At 36.1% G+C, this 16,239-nt stretch overlaps 1 protein-coding gene across 7 annotated transcripts in view; it reads left to right on the top strand.

The window, feature by feature from the left end:
• The window catches only part of MMS22L (MMS22 like, DNA repair protein), a 126,270-nt gene that overhangs the window by 93,758 nt on the left and 16,273 nt on the right, over positions 1–16,239 (top strand). For 5 of the 7 annotated variants that reach the window (XM_044924330.2, XM_044924327.2, XM_044924328.2 and 2 more), the window contains 5 exons: positions 1,177–1,328; positions 2,273–2,412; positions 7,809–7,968; positions 12,577–12,746; positions 15,497–15,708. In XM_044924330.2, the coding sequence (XP_044780265.2) occupies positions 1,177–1,328; positions 2,273–2,412; positions 7,809–7,968; positions 12,577–12,746; positions 15,497–15,708 (834 nt within the window). Of the gene's footprint in view, positions 1–1,176; positions 1,329–2,272; positions 2,413–7,808; positions 7,969–11,662; positions 12,557–12,576; positions 12,747–15,496; positions 15,709–16,239 lie in introns of those variants that run through there. The other 2 variants (XM_044924332.2, XM_044924331.2) reach the window with 2 other exon arrangements.

Below are 16,239 nucleotides of genomic sequence, written 5' to 3'. Positions count from 1 at the left end.
AATCAGGATGATTCAAATAAGAATATTAAGATAAGGGAAAATAAAATAAATACGCAAGCCTAAGAGACCAATGTAGATCTGGTCACAGCTGCCAGTCAGTGAAAATGAAGAGAGGTATTCTTCTTAAAAGGAAGTTCATTAAGCATAGTCATTAATCATTTTCTCACTAGCTTTCAGTTACACAGTAAGGGAGTTCAACTTCAATTGGATTACTTTTAGGATCCCTTCCAGCTTAAGAATTCTTTGATGACAACAAACATTTGTTTATATTATTTGTTAAATACTTGTGCTGAAATTATCTTGAAGGATTTGTTTTTAAAATAATATTGGTATGTTAGCAGCAAGGAAGGACTAACTGAAATGAAGCAACTGAAGTGAAATGCAAAGATGTTAAGTAATGTTGGGAGGTTGTATAGGTGATAAACAACCCATCTGAGTTCTGTTTTGTGTTCTCTTTTTTTATGAAAATGTGTATTCAGAGTATTTCAAAACAGTACTTTCAGAGTGATGATTTATGTATTTTTCAAGTGTTTAACTTTATACAACATTTATAATTAGGTTAAGACTATCCCCATCCTCTCTTATAAAATGATTAGAAATAAGATTAAGCCAGACCTTTGACTTTGTAAAATAATTTTTAAAAAACTCTTATTCAGATGTTATTTTGGAGTTCCTGTGGGTGGGGGAGCAGGAAAGGAAGGGATGGGGATTGGATTGGTTGGGAGACCCTCATAGAAATGTATTTTGTCTTTTTTCTTCTGTATATGGTCATGACCGCTTCTCTGTTTTACTCTTAAGGGCCACTGTTTTTTATTGTGCTTGCCACTTCCTTCAGTATTATCACACAAAGCTACTTAAACCCCTTCCTTGTTTTTCTAATTTTAACCATGTCTCTCCCTTGGCATAAGTCATATGTATGCCACCAGTGGAAAAAGGAAATTTTAAAAATTAGGGCATTATAAATGAAAGCAAGAACATTTGTCTAAAATATTTTGTGGTGTCTGTAGTGTTAATCTTCAGCACAGCATGTCTGCATTCGTGTGTTTGTAAAATAAGTGAGACCAAAAACTGGGGAGTATTAGAATGTTTTATTTCGGAATCTCTGTACTCAGGGAACACATTGTCAGGGTTTTGTTTTGGTTTCTGTTTTTAATATTCATCAACTTATTTTTACAGCATGTTATGTGAAGCACTTTCTCATTCAGGCTGTGTATCTTTTCAAGCCCTAACTGTAAGATCATGGATCCGTTGCATTTTGCAGATGTATGTAAAAAACCTTCATGTGCCAGATGACTCATTCATTGATATAAATCCTGAACAGGCAGTTGGTAAGTACTGCAAGTGTTTTGCTTTCTGGATTGCTAAGTATGTTTAGGATTTCCTGTTTTGTTACATAAATTAATAGAAAAGATTTTAAAAATATATTTGTAAGTAGGTATTAATATGAACAGAAGTTTATTTCCATTTGCAGTCTGTTTCTTTTTTCTTGATATTTTCCCATTATTGTATATGACGAATTTCTCTCCTGTAAAGATAAAAGAACTTATTTCCTTGGAAGCTCGGAACAAAAATTTGCTCTCAGGTGACAAGCTATTTTTTTTACCTTGAAGAAACTGATCAGAAAAAAAAAGTGGAGATAGGAAATAAATAACCAGATATCATACTGTGAACACCCTATAAAGAAAAATATCCAATTATGAATAATTTACTCCTTTTCCTTGTAACCTTTTTCTTTTTTTTAATATTCCATACTGTTCTGGTTGTCTGGAGCATATGCATTTTCCTTTTCCTAAAGCTATTGTTCATGGCCACTTGTAAATCTTGGCAAGGCTGGACTGAAAACATGCTCCACATTTACTTTTATATTTATTGTATCAGTTGGCTTTACATTAACAACTTTTGGGACTAGGATGTTCACAAGTAAATGTTTGTTTTTAAATAAAGCCTTCCTGTAGTGAGAGAAACTTAGTTTTTAATAATATAGAAATTTTAATTTTAAAACAAATGATTGTCACAAATGAAGAATGCTACATTCTCTGCTCTCCCGTGTGTGTGTGTGCGCGCGCGCACACATGTGCTCAGTTGTGTCTGATGCTTTGTGACCCTGTGGACTATATAGCCCGCCTGGCTCCTCTGTCCATGGAATTCCCCAGGCAAGAATACTGGAGTGGGTTGCTGTTTCCTACTCCAGTAATGTATGTGTGTGTATGTGTGTGTATGTGTATAACATAAATTTATATCATAAGTATATAAATATAATTTATTTTGACAGAAAAGGACTACATGGAACAGTTGACTGAACTGACAAGGTTGCTATTTAAGCTATCAGAAGTAAAGAATATTTTCTCAAAGTCTCAAGTTGAATTACCCATCCCAGACGATCCTAAAAAAGCACTTGTTCGGTTCTTTGAGGTATTTTTTTTATTCATTAATATAATTGTCCAAATCAGTTAAAATTTTTTTTCCAAAAATCCTGAAGTGTTCATTATGTTTTTTTATAAAATGAGTTATTTTAAACTGAATCATATTATTGGTTGCTGCTATTATAAAATTCTGGAGGAATAGAAATGTGAATCTAAGATATAGCATATAATTCATTCTTGAGGACAGCAGAGGAATTACATTTAATGAAAAATAGTAAGAGTAAAGAATGCCACATAAAAACCTTACTCCAAATCTGATCGAAATCATAGGAGTATCTTATTGCTAAAATTGCTGGATAACCATATTCTTCAGGTACTTAAATCTCCTTATATATGGTGCATAATAGTTCCAACTTAATGTTTACCACCCTGTAACAAACTGTAAATTTTACAGTAAAATTTTAGTGTGTATTCAGCATAAGCACCAGCTACTTCATATCCATAACATGGTTGGGGCTTTAAAATCTAATCCATTTGTTTTGTCTCTGTAATAAATAGTCCATTCAACATTTTACTTTTAATTATTAATTTTGTAGGGATCTATCTTACATGATAGTTTTTGTTTTATAGCCTAATTGAGGTTGTTAATGTGCTTGAATTAGTGTTTTTGTAAGCTATTCACAGTAAAACTTGGTTTATTTTCCCACAGTGGTTGATATTAACTGCAATGAAAATCATTACAACCCATAAGCTCTTTCCATAAATGTGAATTCTTCCATTGGTTTTCATTAAGTTAAAATATAATTGTAAAACAGAGATGTCGTATTAATCTTAAAAATATTTCATAATGGTATAGTGAAAGTGAATATGAAAGTCGCTCAGTTGTGTCCGATTCTTTGCAACCCCATGGACTATACAGTCCATGGAATTCTCCAGGCCAGAATGCTGGAGTGGGTAGCCTTTCCCTTCTCCAGGGAATCATCCCAACCCAGGGACCGAACCCAGGTCTCCCACATTGCAGGCATATTCTTTACAGGGAAGCCCAGGAATAATGGAGTAGGTAGTCTGTCCCTTCTCCAGGGGATCTTCAGTATATGCAAATGTAAAATACACATGTCTCTGGAGCCTTTTCTTTCGTTCTTGATTGGATCTCCATCTGTAATTAAACACCTTTGGCAGGGACCATCCTGGGCCAGAAAAGAATGTAAAAGTCAAGCACCCCACCGATCATATTCGAAGGCTCTCCTAATTTAATCCTATCCAAATTAATTGCTCTTTCACCACTCACTAAATTATAGTTACTCGCTAAATGCTAAGTAGTATTCAGCGAAGATTTCTTAGGGACTTGAAGAACCAAAAGAACTAGTCCTTGATCTTAGTGAACTTTTACTTGTCTGAGAATACAAGACATGCCCAGAGATTAAAATAATAAGATAGTATATGATAAGTGCCAATTAGTTGATAGGTCAATCAGCAGGTTAAGAATTCAGAGCATCTTGATATAAGAAGTTTAGATTTTATTGTGAACAGGTTTTATAAATTTTTAAGTAGGTATGATTTGATCATATGACTTTAAGAAAATTGGTAACAACAGAGAACAGAGTACATTAAAGGCTCAGGAGCACTAATGGCCAGAAACTAGTGGGATTTAGGAGGAATTGAAGATTGAACTAGGGGATCTTTGAATGATTAAGAAATACTGTGTTTAACTAGAAGAATGATGACCTTAAGCAGAGATCATGATTTAGGATAGGGCCATAGTAGGTGAGAAGCCCAATTTTAAACCTGTTGAGTTTGAAATTTTGTCAGGGGGTGCTCAGGAACCTCTCTCCCCCACCACGTGCTATGACTCAGAACTCAGCATATTGTTGTACTTAGGTCTATGATTTATCACAGTGAAAGTTTTCAACGTACAGTCAGCAAAGAGAAAAGGTACATGGGTAACATCTGGAGTAACCAAGCACAGCTTCCAAGAGTCCTCTTCTAGTGATATTACCCTGGACGTGCTTAATTCTTCCAGCAAGGAATTGTGAGAGCACCTGGGAAATTCTTTACCGGGGGAACTCTTAAATGACTGAGTGCCCAGGAGTTTTTTGGGTTTTTTTAATGGGGGCTGGCCACCTAGGCCCTGTTTGTTCAGCACTTTTAAAAATCCAGATTCTCAGAAGGGAAGCAGATATCCAGCATAACTGTACTGGTTGCACAAACTGTTGACACACAGTGAACCATTTTTATCTGAAATGATAGGGGAAAAAATCTAAGGTTCCAAAAACCAACACAGGGCCAACCTTGCATGTATGCCTTTTAAAGATAGTGACATTGGGACCTGCTTTGTTAATTCTTCTTAGCAGAGAAATGATAGCATGGCATGAAAGTAGGGATAGTCAAGTCACTGAGAAATACACATCTCATAATTAGGTTAAGGCTAAACTTAAAGAAATACTGAAATCTAGGGCACTGGTTTTCTCAAAAGTCCTTTCATAGACTTCTGGGAGCCAGTAATTTTCAGGGGTTCTGTGAGCTCAAAAGTATATTGGCGTTTATACAAAGAACGTAAAAGCTCTAGTAGAAATCAACACCAGGCCCAAAATGATACTAGTAATCATTATAATTTTCAAGGCCATGCAATCAAACAGGGAGAAAAGCCAGTTCACTTAAGAATATCACTAATGAAGCCATAAAGTTATTGATTTTAATAAATGTTGACGCTTGAGTACATGCCGTTTTTGTATTCTGTGAATGACGATAGGAAGTGTATTTAAAGTACATTTGCTGCACACCAAAGAAAGACTGTTTAAATAAGAAACACTTAAGTAATTGAGTTGATGCTGAACGGACACTTTTATCATGAAAGAACAACTGACAAAATATGGTTATTCAGACCTGAGTATTTGGCAAATATTTTCTTAAAAATGAGCCTATCACTTCAAAGAAAGCAACTTTGAAATCACTTCAAAGACAGCATTTTTGCTGCTGCTGCTAAGTCGCTTTAGTCGTGTCCGATTCCGTGCGACCCCATAGACGGCAGCCCACCAGGCTCCGCCGTCCCTGGAATTCTTCAGGCAAGAACACTGGAGTGGGTTGCAATTTCCTTCTCCAACGCATGAAAGTGAAAAGTCAAAGTGAAGTCGCTCAGTCGTGTCCAACAATTCACGATCCTATGGACTGCAGCCTACCAGGCTCCTCCGTCCTTGAGATTTTCTAGGCAAGAGTACTGGAGTGGCTTGCCATTGCTTTCTCGAAAGCTTTCAAGAAAATTAGAATTTTGGAACACTTATTTTTGCCACCAGGACTTGATAGTTTAAGACTTTTGAATAGCATTGGTGTTAACAAATAACGATTATTTGTTATATTAACAAATATGATTTTTAAAAAATACAGACAGTGAAATGTGTTGTCCAAATTGGGAACCAAAATTTTTCAGATGACAAGTACAGACTTTTTAGAAAGCATGCATGGGTGGAAAACATGCATTCAAAGCACTGGATAGACCAATGGCTTTTAATGTAGCAGAGTAAGAATATGCATTAAAGTGACTTTGGATGCCATATTACAACTCACATTTAAGAAATACCACCTGTCAAGTTTCAGTATCAAAAAGGAATCCCACAATTATCTGAAAAATTTTATTAAAATATTTTTTCTTCTTCCAGCTACGTATATTTATGAGACTTATTTGTTTTTATCTACAACATATTGCAACATATTGTATGCAAAAGCAGATATGAGAATAATTGTCTTTTATTAAGCCAGACATTAAAGAGATACGGAAAAATGTAAAAAAAAAAAAAGCCACTTTTCAGTACTTTTTTTGTTTGTTTTGGAAAAGGAAGTTATTTTTACTAAAAATATATTCTAGTAACATGTTTATAATTTTAAAAAAAAATTGAAATTTTCTGTTGTAATTCCTAATATCATAAATTTCAATGGATACAGTTCAAATAATGTAATAATAAGCCCTTTAAGATCCTCAATTTTAAAGTGTATAACAGGAAACTGAGACAAAAAGTTTGAGAATTTCTGGTCCAGGAAAAGAAGTATAGAAAACCAAGGGCAGAGACCTAAATGGAAAAGGGGATTCGTTGAGTATATATCTTTTGTTCTCACCTGTTCACTTCCTAATCACTCAAGTTCACTAGGCTTCTTATCTTTTCCTTTATTCTACGTTTTATCATCAACATGGCTAACTTTAATATCACCTTGGATAACTTATCTTGAGTCCCCATTTCAAATCTTCTCCAATAGTTTCTCAGTGATCTTCACTTCTTCTGTCATCCATCCACTCCCATGACTAATCACTGAACCATGGCGTCACTTGGTGCATCTGAAAGTTCACTGACTGTCACCACTTTCCTTCCAACTCTTTGAGTGACTTCATCAGGACCTTCCTTTCCCTTTTTCCGAAGTCCAGCATCCTCTGATGGTCTCACTTTCTTCTCTGTCTACCTTAACTAAACTTCTTGGAGGCCTCATTTCAACTACTCTTAACCAACACACTCAGTCTCCCATCCCTGTCTTTTGGTTACAGCTCTAAACCTTCAACTTTGGATCAGTACAACCACCTGGTTTCTTTTCTTTGTCTTGTCTTCTAAGAGCTTCAGGAGAAAAACCACATAACCATGTATACTAGTGCTATTGATGGACCAATTTGGGTGATTGAAATTCATTGTAAGTTCTCAGTAGTGGCTTAGAAACATCACTGCTGTCCTCAGACCTCACCCATCCCTAGCCAGTTTTCTATTGATTCTTTTTGTGACTTCTCAGTTCTTGCTTATTCTCACCTTGTCACAACTAGCCTCTCACGTATTTACCTCCTTCTTCTGACTTCATCATTATTATTTTACTACCTCATCTCACACTTCTCTGCCTCCCCATTTTGCCATTTCTACCCTTTGTACCTTTTTTTTCCTCTGAGAAAGTTAAGCTGGCAACTATTGGCTTATAAACAAAATTCTGAGGAAAAAATCAACTCATATCATAAAGCTGAACTTTATTTATGGAGGTCTGACTTGTAAGAGTTTATTAACTCACCAGTAGGTCTTTTTTGTAGAGATTTGCAAATTTAGAATTCCCAGTTATGTGCTAGAAATATGGTGAGCTGTCCTGTTTGGCTCACCTAATGCCTAATAGGAAATTTGTTTATAAGCTTCTTGTATATTATTTCCATGTGTCTTCTAATTAATACTTTGCTGACTCATAATTATTGGTGAACTGATTTTTTTTTTATTCTTCCTTTAGCCTTTATTTTAATCATAAAAGGCAAGGTAATTCTTTTTTCTGGATTTTAATTGCTGTGAACACTTATTGGAAAGTTAAGGATGAAGGCTTAAATGTAAGGAATATGTATGTGCATGTGTGTGTGTAGAAAGAGAAATTATCTGTATTTTTCAAAGTCTGTATTGTAGAAAACTTGGAAAGCTAAATCATGTTTTTTCTTATTTATAGGCTGTTGGTATAACTTACGGGAATCTGCAGACAGTTTCTGATAAATCTGCCATGGTCACAAAGTCCTTAGAATACCTTGGTGAAATATTAAAATATATAAAACCTTATTTGGGAAAAAAAGTTTCCAGTGCAGGGCTGCAGCTGACTTATACGATGATGGGTATGTATTCTTGACTTTATTAAAACTTCCCTAGACTTAACCTATGGTATCATGATGGATAGGAATATACTGATACACTGGCTAAGTCACTACTCTCCACACAATCTTAAGAATAATCTGAAAGACAGTGATTTAGTTTAAAGTAATTCATGTTGACTTTCAAGTGTATCTGTGTCTTGCCCTACCTCCTTTCAGAACTTTTCTTCTTATGCTTGGTTAATACTAAAATTAATTATGATCAATACAAAAAACACACCAACTCCAGCTTGCTACAGATATAGTCTGTTGTAAATCATTCACATTGTGAATGCCTGCATAATTAAAATGAACCTTTTCCAACACTTATCTATGCTTTGCTAGAATTTAAAACTTCAGAAAACCATCACTTCTTTCTATTTTTTATGGTCTGCTCTGTATGAAGGAGGTCAGGAAAGGATTTATTATGGTGCTAAAAGATATTTATGCTTCACATCTTGTTTCTCACAATATGTTTTCTCCTCTCAAAAAGAAAAGAAATCTTCTTCTCTGTCTGCGCTATAACAACAGAGGTCATCCTTCTTTAGGAAGTCAGTAATTTGAATATCTTTGTTCACTAAAACCTTGTTGCTAACCAAAAATAGGAACTGGATAAAGGGAAATGAGAAGGATTTCCTTAGAAGTTTTTATACAGAATTTAAGTTTACTTTTTTTCTCTGTGGCCAAAACCTTCTATCTGTTCCCTTTGATCTTGTGAACATATGAATAAACCTGATTTGGGCTGTCTGAAACCTTTTATCTTTGTTGTGAAAGATAAAGGAGAGTGTGAAAATGTGAAAATATGGATGATGTAGGATGTAGTGAAAGCAATAGTAGCAATTCGGTTATTTTAATTTTAGAGAAAAATATAAGTGAGCATTTATTATAAATTTAACTTAGTAAAATTTAGATTAACATGTATTTCAGCATTTAGGCTTATAATTTATTAGTTGCTATTGGATTTTTACCAAGCTAAATGTATGATTTTAGAAAGATGTCTTTATTTTACAAAATACATGATTGTCTTATCAAGAACTGCAAAATCATTTGGATTGGTGATATGTAGACCTGGGACATTCTCCTTATGAAGAATTGGGGGGGGGCCTTTGTTTTGTTACAGGCTTGATTTTTTATTTAATGGCCAGTGGATATGGTATTCTTTCCCTTTGTCTAGCCCTCAGAGTCTGGGAATAGAGTACACTGCTATAGTGTTGCCCATTTAGTCGCAGAAATTAGGAACAGATGTCTTTTACGGGTACACAGGTTTAGAAGAAAACACAGAAAGAGCAAATACAAATTGTTGAGAGCTGGAACCTGTTCTGGGTGTGTTGGGCTGTCACATCATCTAGAGTGGAAGAAAAGGAACCACCTGAAGATCGTAGTTTGTTTACCTGGCTGGTTCCTCCCTGGGGATGAATGCCTCTCTCTTCAGTTGCACTGCTGCTAGTGGAGGCACTAACTCGGGACAGCATCACTCCAGACTAAGGCATCTGGGGTCTTAATCGTCTCCAGGTAGTTTCTGAGAAGGCAGGATTGATCTCTCAGTAGTATCTTCAACTTTCCTTCCCTTTATGTCCTTTTTTTTCCCCATTCTTTATATCTCTGGCTTTTCTGTTTCCATGACTTTCCTTTTGATCATGTTTCTCTCTTGGGATCCTTCTTCCCCTTTGATCTTTCAAATTGAAATTCTACACATGACCCTTCACTGTCCAGCCCAGGAAGACCTGCTCTCCCTGACTCTGCTTCACTTGTCCTTCTCTTCTGACTTTTTTTTTTTTTTTTTTTTTTTGGTAGCTTTCCATTTATTACAATTTGTGTACTTGATATGCCTCCAGTAAAATTTAAACCTGCTTATGGTTAGTGGCCATATCTTATTATTCCCATCATCGTGTTGTATTCTGAACAAATAAGAACATTTACTGAGTGTATATCAGGCACTGATTTGGGAACTGATGATATAGTGGTTAAAGAGATTCTCCAATGTAGAGGATGGCATATATTATTAACTAAATATTTCTGAAACTTAATAACCTTAAATATAAATCTAGCTATTTATTTATACACTATGTAGTGTATTTTGTAGTGTTACTAAATGAGCAAAGTTGCTTTCTTTTAACCACATCTAAAAATATATAATGATCTCAATTGTCTTTTTTTTTTAAGTCTTAATATATACATAGAATAGAAAATAAATAAATACATAAGAACACTTATATACATAGAGTAGAAAATAAGTTGGAGAAGGCAATGGCACCCCACTGCAGTGCTCTTGCCTGGAACATCCCATGGACGGAAGAGCCTGGTGGGCTGCAGTCCATGGGGTCGTCAGACACGACTGAGCGACTTCACTTTGACTTTTCACTTTCATGCATTGGAGAAGGAAATGGCAACCCACTCCAGTATTCTTGCCTGGAGAATCCCAGGGACGGGGGAGCCTGGTGGGCTGCCGTCTGTGGAGTCACACAGAGTCAGACACGACTGAAGTGACTTAGCAGCAGCAACAGAAAATAACTAAATACATAAGAATTCTTGTGTGGCTTTCAATTGTCGGAATATATTCCCCACAGTTTTCCTATATTTTCAGCTTTATCAGTAAGTAAGTAATAGTTCTTGGTGGTGGTTTAGTCACTAAGTTGTGTCCAACTCTTGCGACACCGTGGACTGTAGCCTGCCAGGCTCCGCTATCCGTGGGATTCTCTAGGCAAGAGTACTGGAGTGGGTTGCCATTTCCTTCTCCAGGGGGTCTTCCAGATCCAGGAATTGAACTCAGATCTCCTTCATTGCAGGCAAATTCTTTATTGACTGAGCTACAAAGGAAACCAAAAGGAAAGTGAAAGTCGCTCAAACCTCTTCGACTCTTTGCAACCCCCTTGCAGTTCTCCAGGCCAGAATACTGGAGTGGGAATAGTTCTTAGCCAGGAAAAGTACTTGGTTTCTTACCAAGCTACTCTGTGTATTTAAACCTTTTCCAGAGTTTTTTACTTAAAAAATTTTTCCTTTGCATTTTTAGTTCCACACACCCTTGAATGTTCTTTCCTGAAACTTTCAATTAGGGGCTTGATAGCAGTAAAACAAATGTATCATCTCTACCTTCTATGAACTCATGAAATTTTAAGTCTTCGTCAGTGTTATAACCATTGCAGAAGATAAAATACAAGGGTAGATGAGGCGTTTTCAGTTGGAAGGTCCTTGCTCTTTATAAGTTAATACCTGTGTGACACTTAAGCGTGATATGAATCATTTCAAATGTTGGTGATGACGACCGTTCCTCTTACCAGTGTATTAATGTGTTTAGAATGTGAGCTCTTCTTACATTGCTGTCATCCTCAAGATTTTTACCTACTGGAAAAATGAGCAGCAGGCCAGCGTTATTTAAAATATTGCTAAGTGAGCATTGTGTTTCTTATGATTGATTATTGTATTTCCTTTTACGAAAGATTAATGTTGCTGTTTGTTCTTAAAAGTGATTATTGGTTGTTGTTTTTTAAAAACTGTATATTCATCTCTAAGCATATTTTTGTTTTCCTTCAGAGCTCGAATTTTAAACTTTCTGCTTTATGGAAATGACTTTGAATTTTATCTTCTTTTTTGCTTTTCTAAGACGAAATAAAAGAGTTTATGCAGCAACTGCTGTTTGGACAAGTGCTTAATGATCTCCTTTTAAATTAATATTTTTCAGTAAAAGAGGCCTCAGTAGCGGTAATATACTCTAAAGGGAAGTATATATCTGCCCTTAATTACTTTATTAAGCAAAAAGTGCTCATTTGTTGTTTTACCATCATTCAGTGTAGCAGTTTTTTGATAGACTCCTACCATTAGGAAACCATAATACAGTTCATGTAGTAAAGAAGTCCATTTCTCTTCTTTTAGAATCAAAATTTAAATTCAGTGTTTGTGTTAAATAGCTAGAAGTTATAAAAACTGAAGTTCCAAGAGGTTAAGTGATTGCTTCAAGATGTTACAGCTAATCTTTTTTCCTACTTCAACAATTAAATTTAGTGATCCTTCTTGTGGCAAACTGGGTTCAGACAGCCTGTAAATGTAATTTAAAATATAAAGAAGTTAGATTATCAGTAAAATTTACAGTAGCATGAAGAAGCCCAGGGAAAAGTGAATATATACATAAAGCATAATACATGGTGTTGCTGCTGCTGCTGCTACTGCTAAGTCGCTTCAGTCGTGTCCGACTCTGTGCAACCCCATAGACAGCAGCCCACCAGTGTTCTTAAAGTTGGACTACAGATTAGCCTCTGAGTTTCCTAGCAGCCTGAACAAAAAGAGAGAGAGAGATCTGGCTAATGGCAACATTCAGTCTATAACTTCACATAATGTATAACTACACGTTGTGTGTATGTATTAAATGCCAGTTGCTCAGGAAATGTATGTTTTTCTTGGCCCAGAATTCTGAGACAGTTGCCTCTTCAGTGAGATACTTGGCATATGTCTTTTGACTGTTAATATATGTTTCTTCCTATTGCCAACTTTAACTTGGTCCTCTATGTTTTAAATATACTTTTCTTTTTTTTAACTGGAATGGCAAAATTTTCTGGTTAGAAGATAACCGTAATTTCTCTTACCACTCCTCTTTGTTAGGAACTCTAGTTAAATCATGGGCACTGATCTTTGCCACCTCTAAAGCCCAAAAATTACTGTTCCGGATCATAGACTGTTTACTGCTGCCACATACAGTATTACAGCAGGAGAAGGAGCTGCCTGCACCTATGTTGACTGCAATTCAGAAGAGTCTTCCTTTGTATCTCCAGGTATAGTAAGTGTGACTGCTTAAAAGGAAAAGGAAAAAAAAAAATTGACACTTGCCTTAAAGCAGTTTACTAATTGCAGATTTCAAAACTATACGTTATATTCCTAATGTACATGTATGATGATGTATTTCCACTGAACAGGTTTAAAATTCTTTAGTGTTGAGCTCTGAAAACAAAGTTGAAAGAGGCAAAACCTCCACTCTCAAGAAGCTTAAAGTTGAGCGAAGAGACTGACTAGCGTAGACAATCCAGCATTTGCTCAGCATTTTCCTCAGAGGCCTCTGCTCTCTGTCAGCCAGACTGGGCTGAAGGGATGCAAGAGAAGATAACTGTAGTAAAGAATATTAGGTGTTAAAGAGCAGAGTGGGTAGGACTTGAAGGACTGTTCCTGTAAGAGGGAACAGCGTGTGGAGAGCATAAGCTATAAGAAAACATGACTCATGGGGAAAGGCAAATAATTCTTCTGTGGCTGGAGGCTCATATAGGAGGAGCCGCATAGTGAAGAGTTTTGTGTACTTCAGAAGTTTGGACTTGCTCTTGTACAAGGGGGATGTTGTTGGATTGTGAGCAGAAAAGTGGGAGAGACATACCATATTTACGTTTTAGAAAGGTGATTCTGGTGGCCACATTTAAGCTGGTGAGGAGGTTAGATTGGAGGTTTGGAAGGCAGGGGGTAGTTCATTATCTGAAGGTATGGAACTAAGGCAGTGGGTACGGAGCACGCAGCAGATTTTAAAAACGTTTAGTATCACCAGTCACAGAGTTGCTGAGCATGAGTGTTGTAGAGCAGCAGAAAGAAGTAGAATACTTCTTAGCTTTCATGGTGGCTGCTTATGTCAATAGTTGTGTGGAGTGCTTGCCCCACCGTGGCCCTCTGATACCAAAACAGTTCACGTAATAAAAATTCTTAAAAACTTCCTAAGTTAAAAAAATTTGTTGAATTATCCATTTGGCAGAACTCACTTGGAGCTATATCTTTAACTTCTTGAAGGTATGAGCTCTTCTCATCAGAATTTTTCTTAAAGTATTCATTTAGTATTTTATCTTATGATATAATATGCTTTTCCTCAAACAGAGCATGAAAGAAATAGGTGGGGGAGTCCACTGTTTTGTTTTTTTTAATTGTTGTTTAAGCACTTATGTTTTAACAGCTTTGTACTCTTTTTCATTAGAAATAAACTTTCAAAATTTCTTACTGGACAAATACCATTTATAGTTAAGATAGAGACATGACAGTCATTTCTGATTATTTCTCTGGAAAAAACACATTGTAAAATTACCAAGGTACCAAATTGTAAGTGAACTTTTAGAGCATAATTTGTTGCTCTGTTGGTGATTATTTAGTAAAATGCAATATTTAGTAATATTAGCAGAAAAGTTTTTTTTCCTTAGGGTGTTGATTTGTTTCTAAGTATCAAACACTGCAATCCATGTGAAAGTATCTCATTAACTCTATACAAATACAATGGTTTAAATCAACAGACATATAATAAGACATTGTGAGTTCTGTTTGACCATGAATTTATCAAACTCTTCTCTAAACCTCAATTTCTCCAGCAGATATAGCACTAAGTCAGTGAGGATGTTTTTTGAGAAATTTAAATGAAATAATGAATACAAAACATGTGGCACAGTGCTGACATATTAAAAAAACCTCAAAATCAATTGTCATTATTCCGAGTCTTAATCTTCTGCATTTCTCTCCTTTTGTTATTTTTATTTTAAAAATGTATTATGTTTCTTAACATTGAAAATTTTTAGCATAAATTTTATAGTCTTGTTCAGATAGAATGACCAGTACCATAAGTTTTAAAATAGACCTAACGTGGGTGGGATGCTTTGGGAGAATGGCATTGAAACATGTATAATATCATATGTGAAGCAGATCGCCAGTCCAGGTTCGATGCATGAGACAGGGTGCTCGGGGCTGGTGCACTGGGATGACCCAGAGGGATGGGATGGGGAAGGAGGTGGGAGGGGAGTTCAGGATGGGGAACACATGTACACCCATGGCAGATTCATGTCAATGTATGGCAGAACCACTACAATATTGTAGAGTAATTAGCCTCCAATTAAAATAAATTTATATTAATAAAATAAAATAGACCTAATGTGTATTTTATAACATTGTAATTACATATATATTTCATTGATGATGGAGAAGGCAATGGCACCCCACTCCAGTACTCTTGCCTGGAAAATCCCATGGGCGGAAGAGCCTGGTAGGCTGCAGTCCATGGGGTTGCTAAGAGTCAGACACGACTGAGCGACTTCACTTTCACTTTTCACTTTCATGCATTGGAGAAGGAAATGGCAACCCACTCCAGTGTTCTTGCCTGGAGAAGCCCAGGGATGGGGGAGCCTGGTGGGCTGCTGTCTATGGGGTCGCACAGAGTCGGACACGACTGAAGTGACTTAGCCGTTCATTGATGAGTGTGGTGGTGAAGTTTTCTGAAGATGAGACCCAGAAGAGAGCTTCATCTGTCTTCTTACTTTTCTCCCCTGCTTCCTCTGGGTATGCCCCAAACACATGTGTCCGGTTAGGTACCATTACATAAGTTAACCAAACTCAGCTGTTCCCTGAGCTTCATACAAACATTACCTGTTGATTATGGAAGGTGTTCTTGTTGACTGTGTTAAGTTACGCATTCTGATATATAAATATCAATGCTGGGGGCAAAATTAGTAACTTCCTAATTTTTTTTTAAACTTTATCTTTTAGTATTTCTTTTTTTTTTTTCCTCCTGTAGGGCATGTGTATTGTGTGTTGTCAGTCTCAAAATCCAAATGCCTATCTGAATCAATTGCTGGGGAATGTTATTGAGCAGTATATCGGGCGATTTCTTCCAGCCTCAGCTCATGTCTTAGGTCTTGGACAACATCCTGTTTTGTTGGCATTGAAAAACTCAGCCAGTGTTCCACCGATGTCATTGCTAAAGAAATGCATTGTCCATGTCATAAGGTACATCTAAATATTAAGAATAAGTGGTATTTACAATGTATTATTCTCTATTAAAAACAGAATGGTTTTTTATTTTCTCTATTAAATAATAAATTTCTCTAATAATTTTCTGTATTAAAAAATAACAGAAGTATTGGCAACCTGTAGGATTCTGAGTTTAGAAACTTTTTTCCTGAGAAGTATCTCAGAATTTATCAGAATGACTTGGCAGCCTAATACAGAGCTCTTTAAATTGTTTTCTCTGAATTGCTTGTTTTCTCTGTATTGCTATTATTTTTCTTATATATGTCCTGCTGTTGCTGTTTAGTCACTAAGTTGTGTCCAAATCTTTTGTGACCCTGTGGCCCACCAGGCTCTTCTGTCCATCTGGGAAGTCCATATATATATATGTCATATATAAATATATATATATGAGAAGGAAATGGCAACCCATTCCAGTATTCTTGTCTGGGAAGTCCCATGGACAGAAATGCCTGGTGGGCTACAATCCATGGGGTTGCAAAGGAGTCAGACATGACTTAGCAACTAAAT

Source organism: Bubalus bubalis, chromosome 10 (assembly GCF_019923935.1).
Source record: "Bubalus bubalis isolate 160015118507 breed Murrah chromosome 10, NDDB_SH_1, whole genome shotgun sequence".
NCBI lineage: Eukaryota > Metazoa > Chordata > Mammalia > Artiodactyla > Bovidae > Bubalus > Bubalus bubalis.
This window is presented reverse-complemented; position numbering and strand designations above follow the sequence as displayed.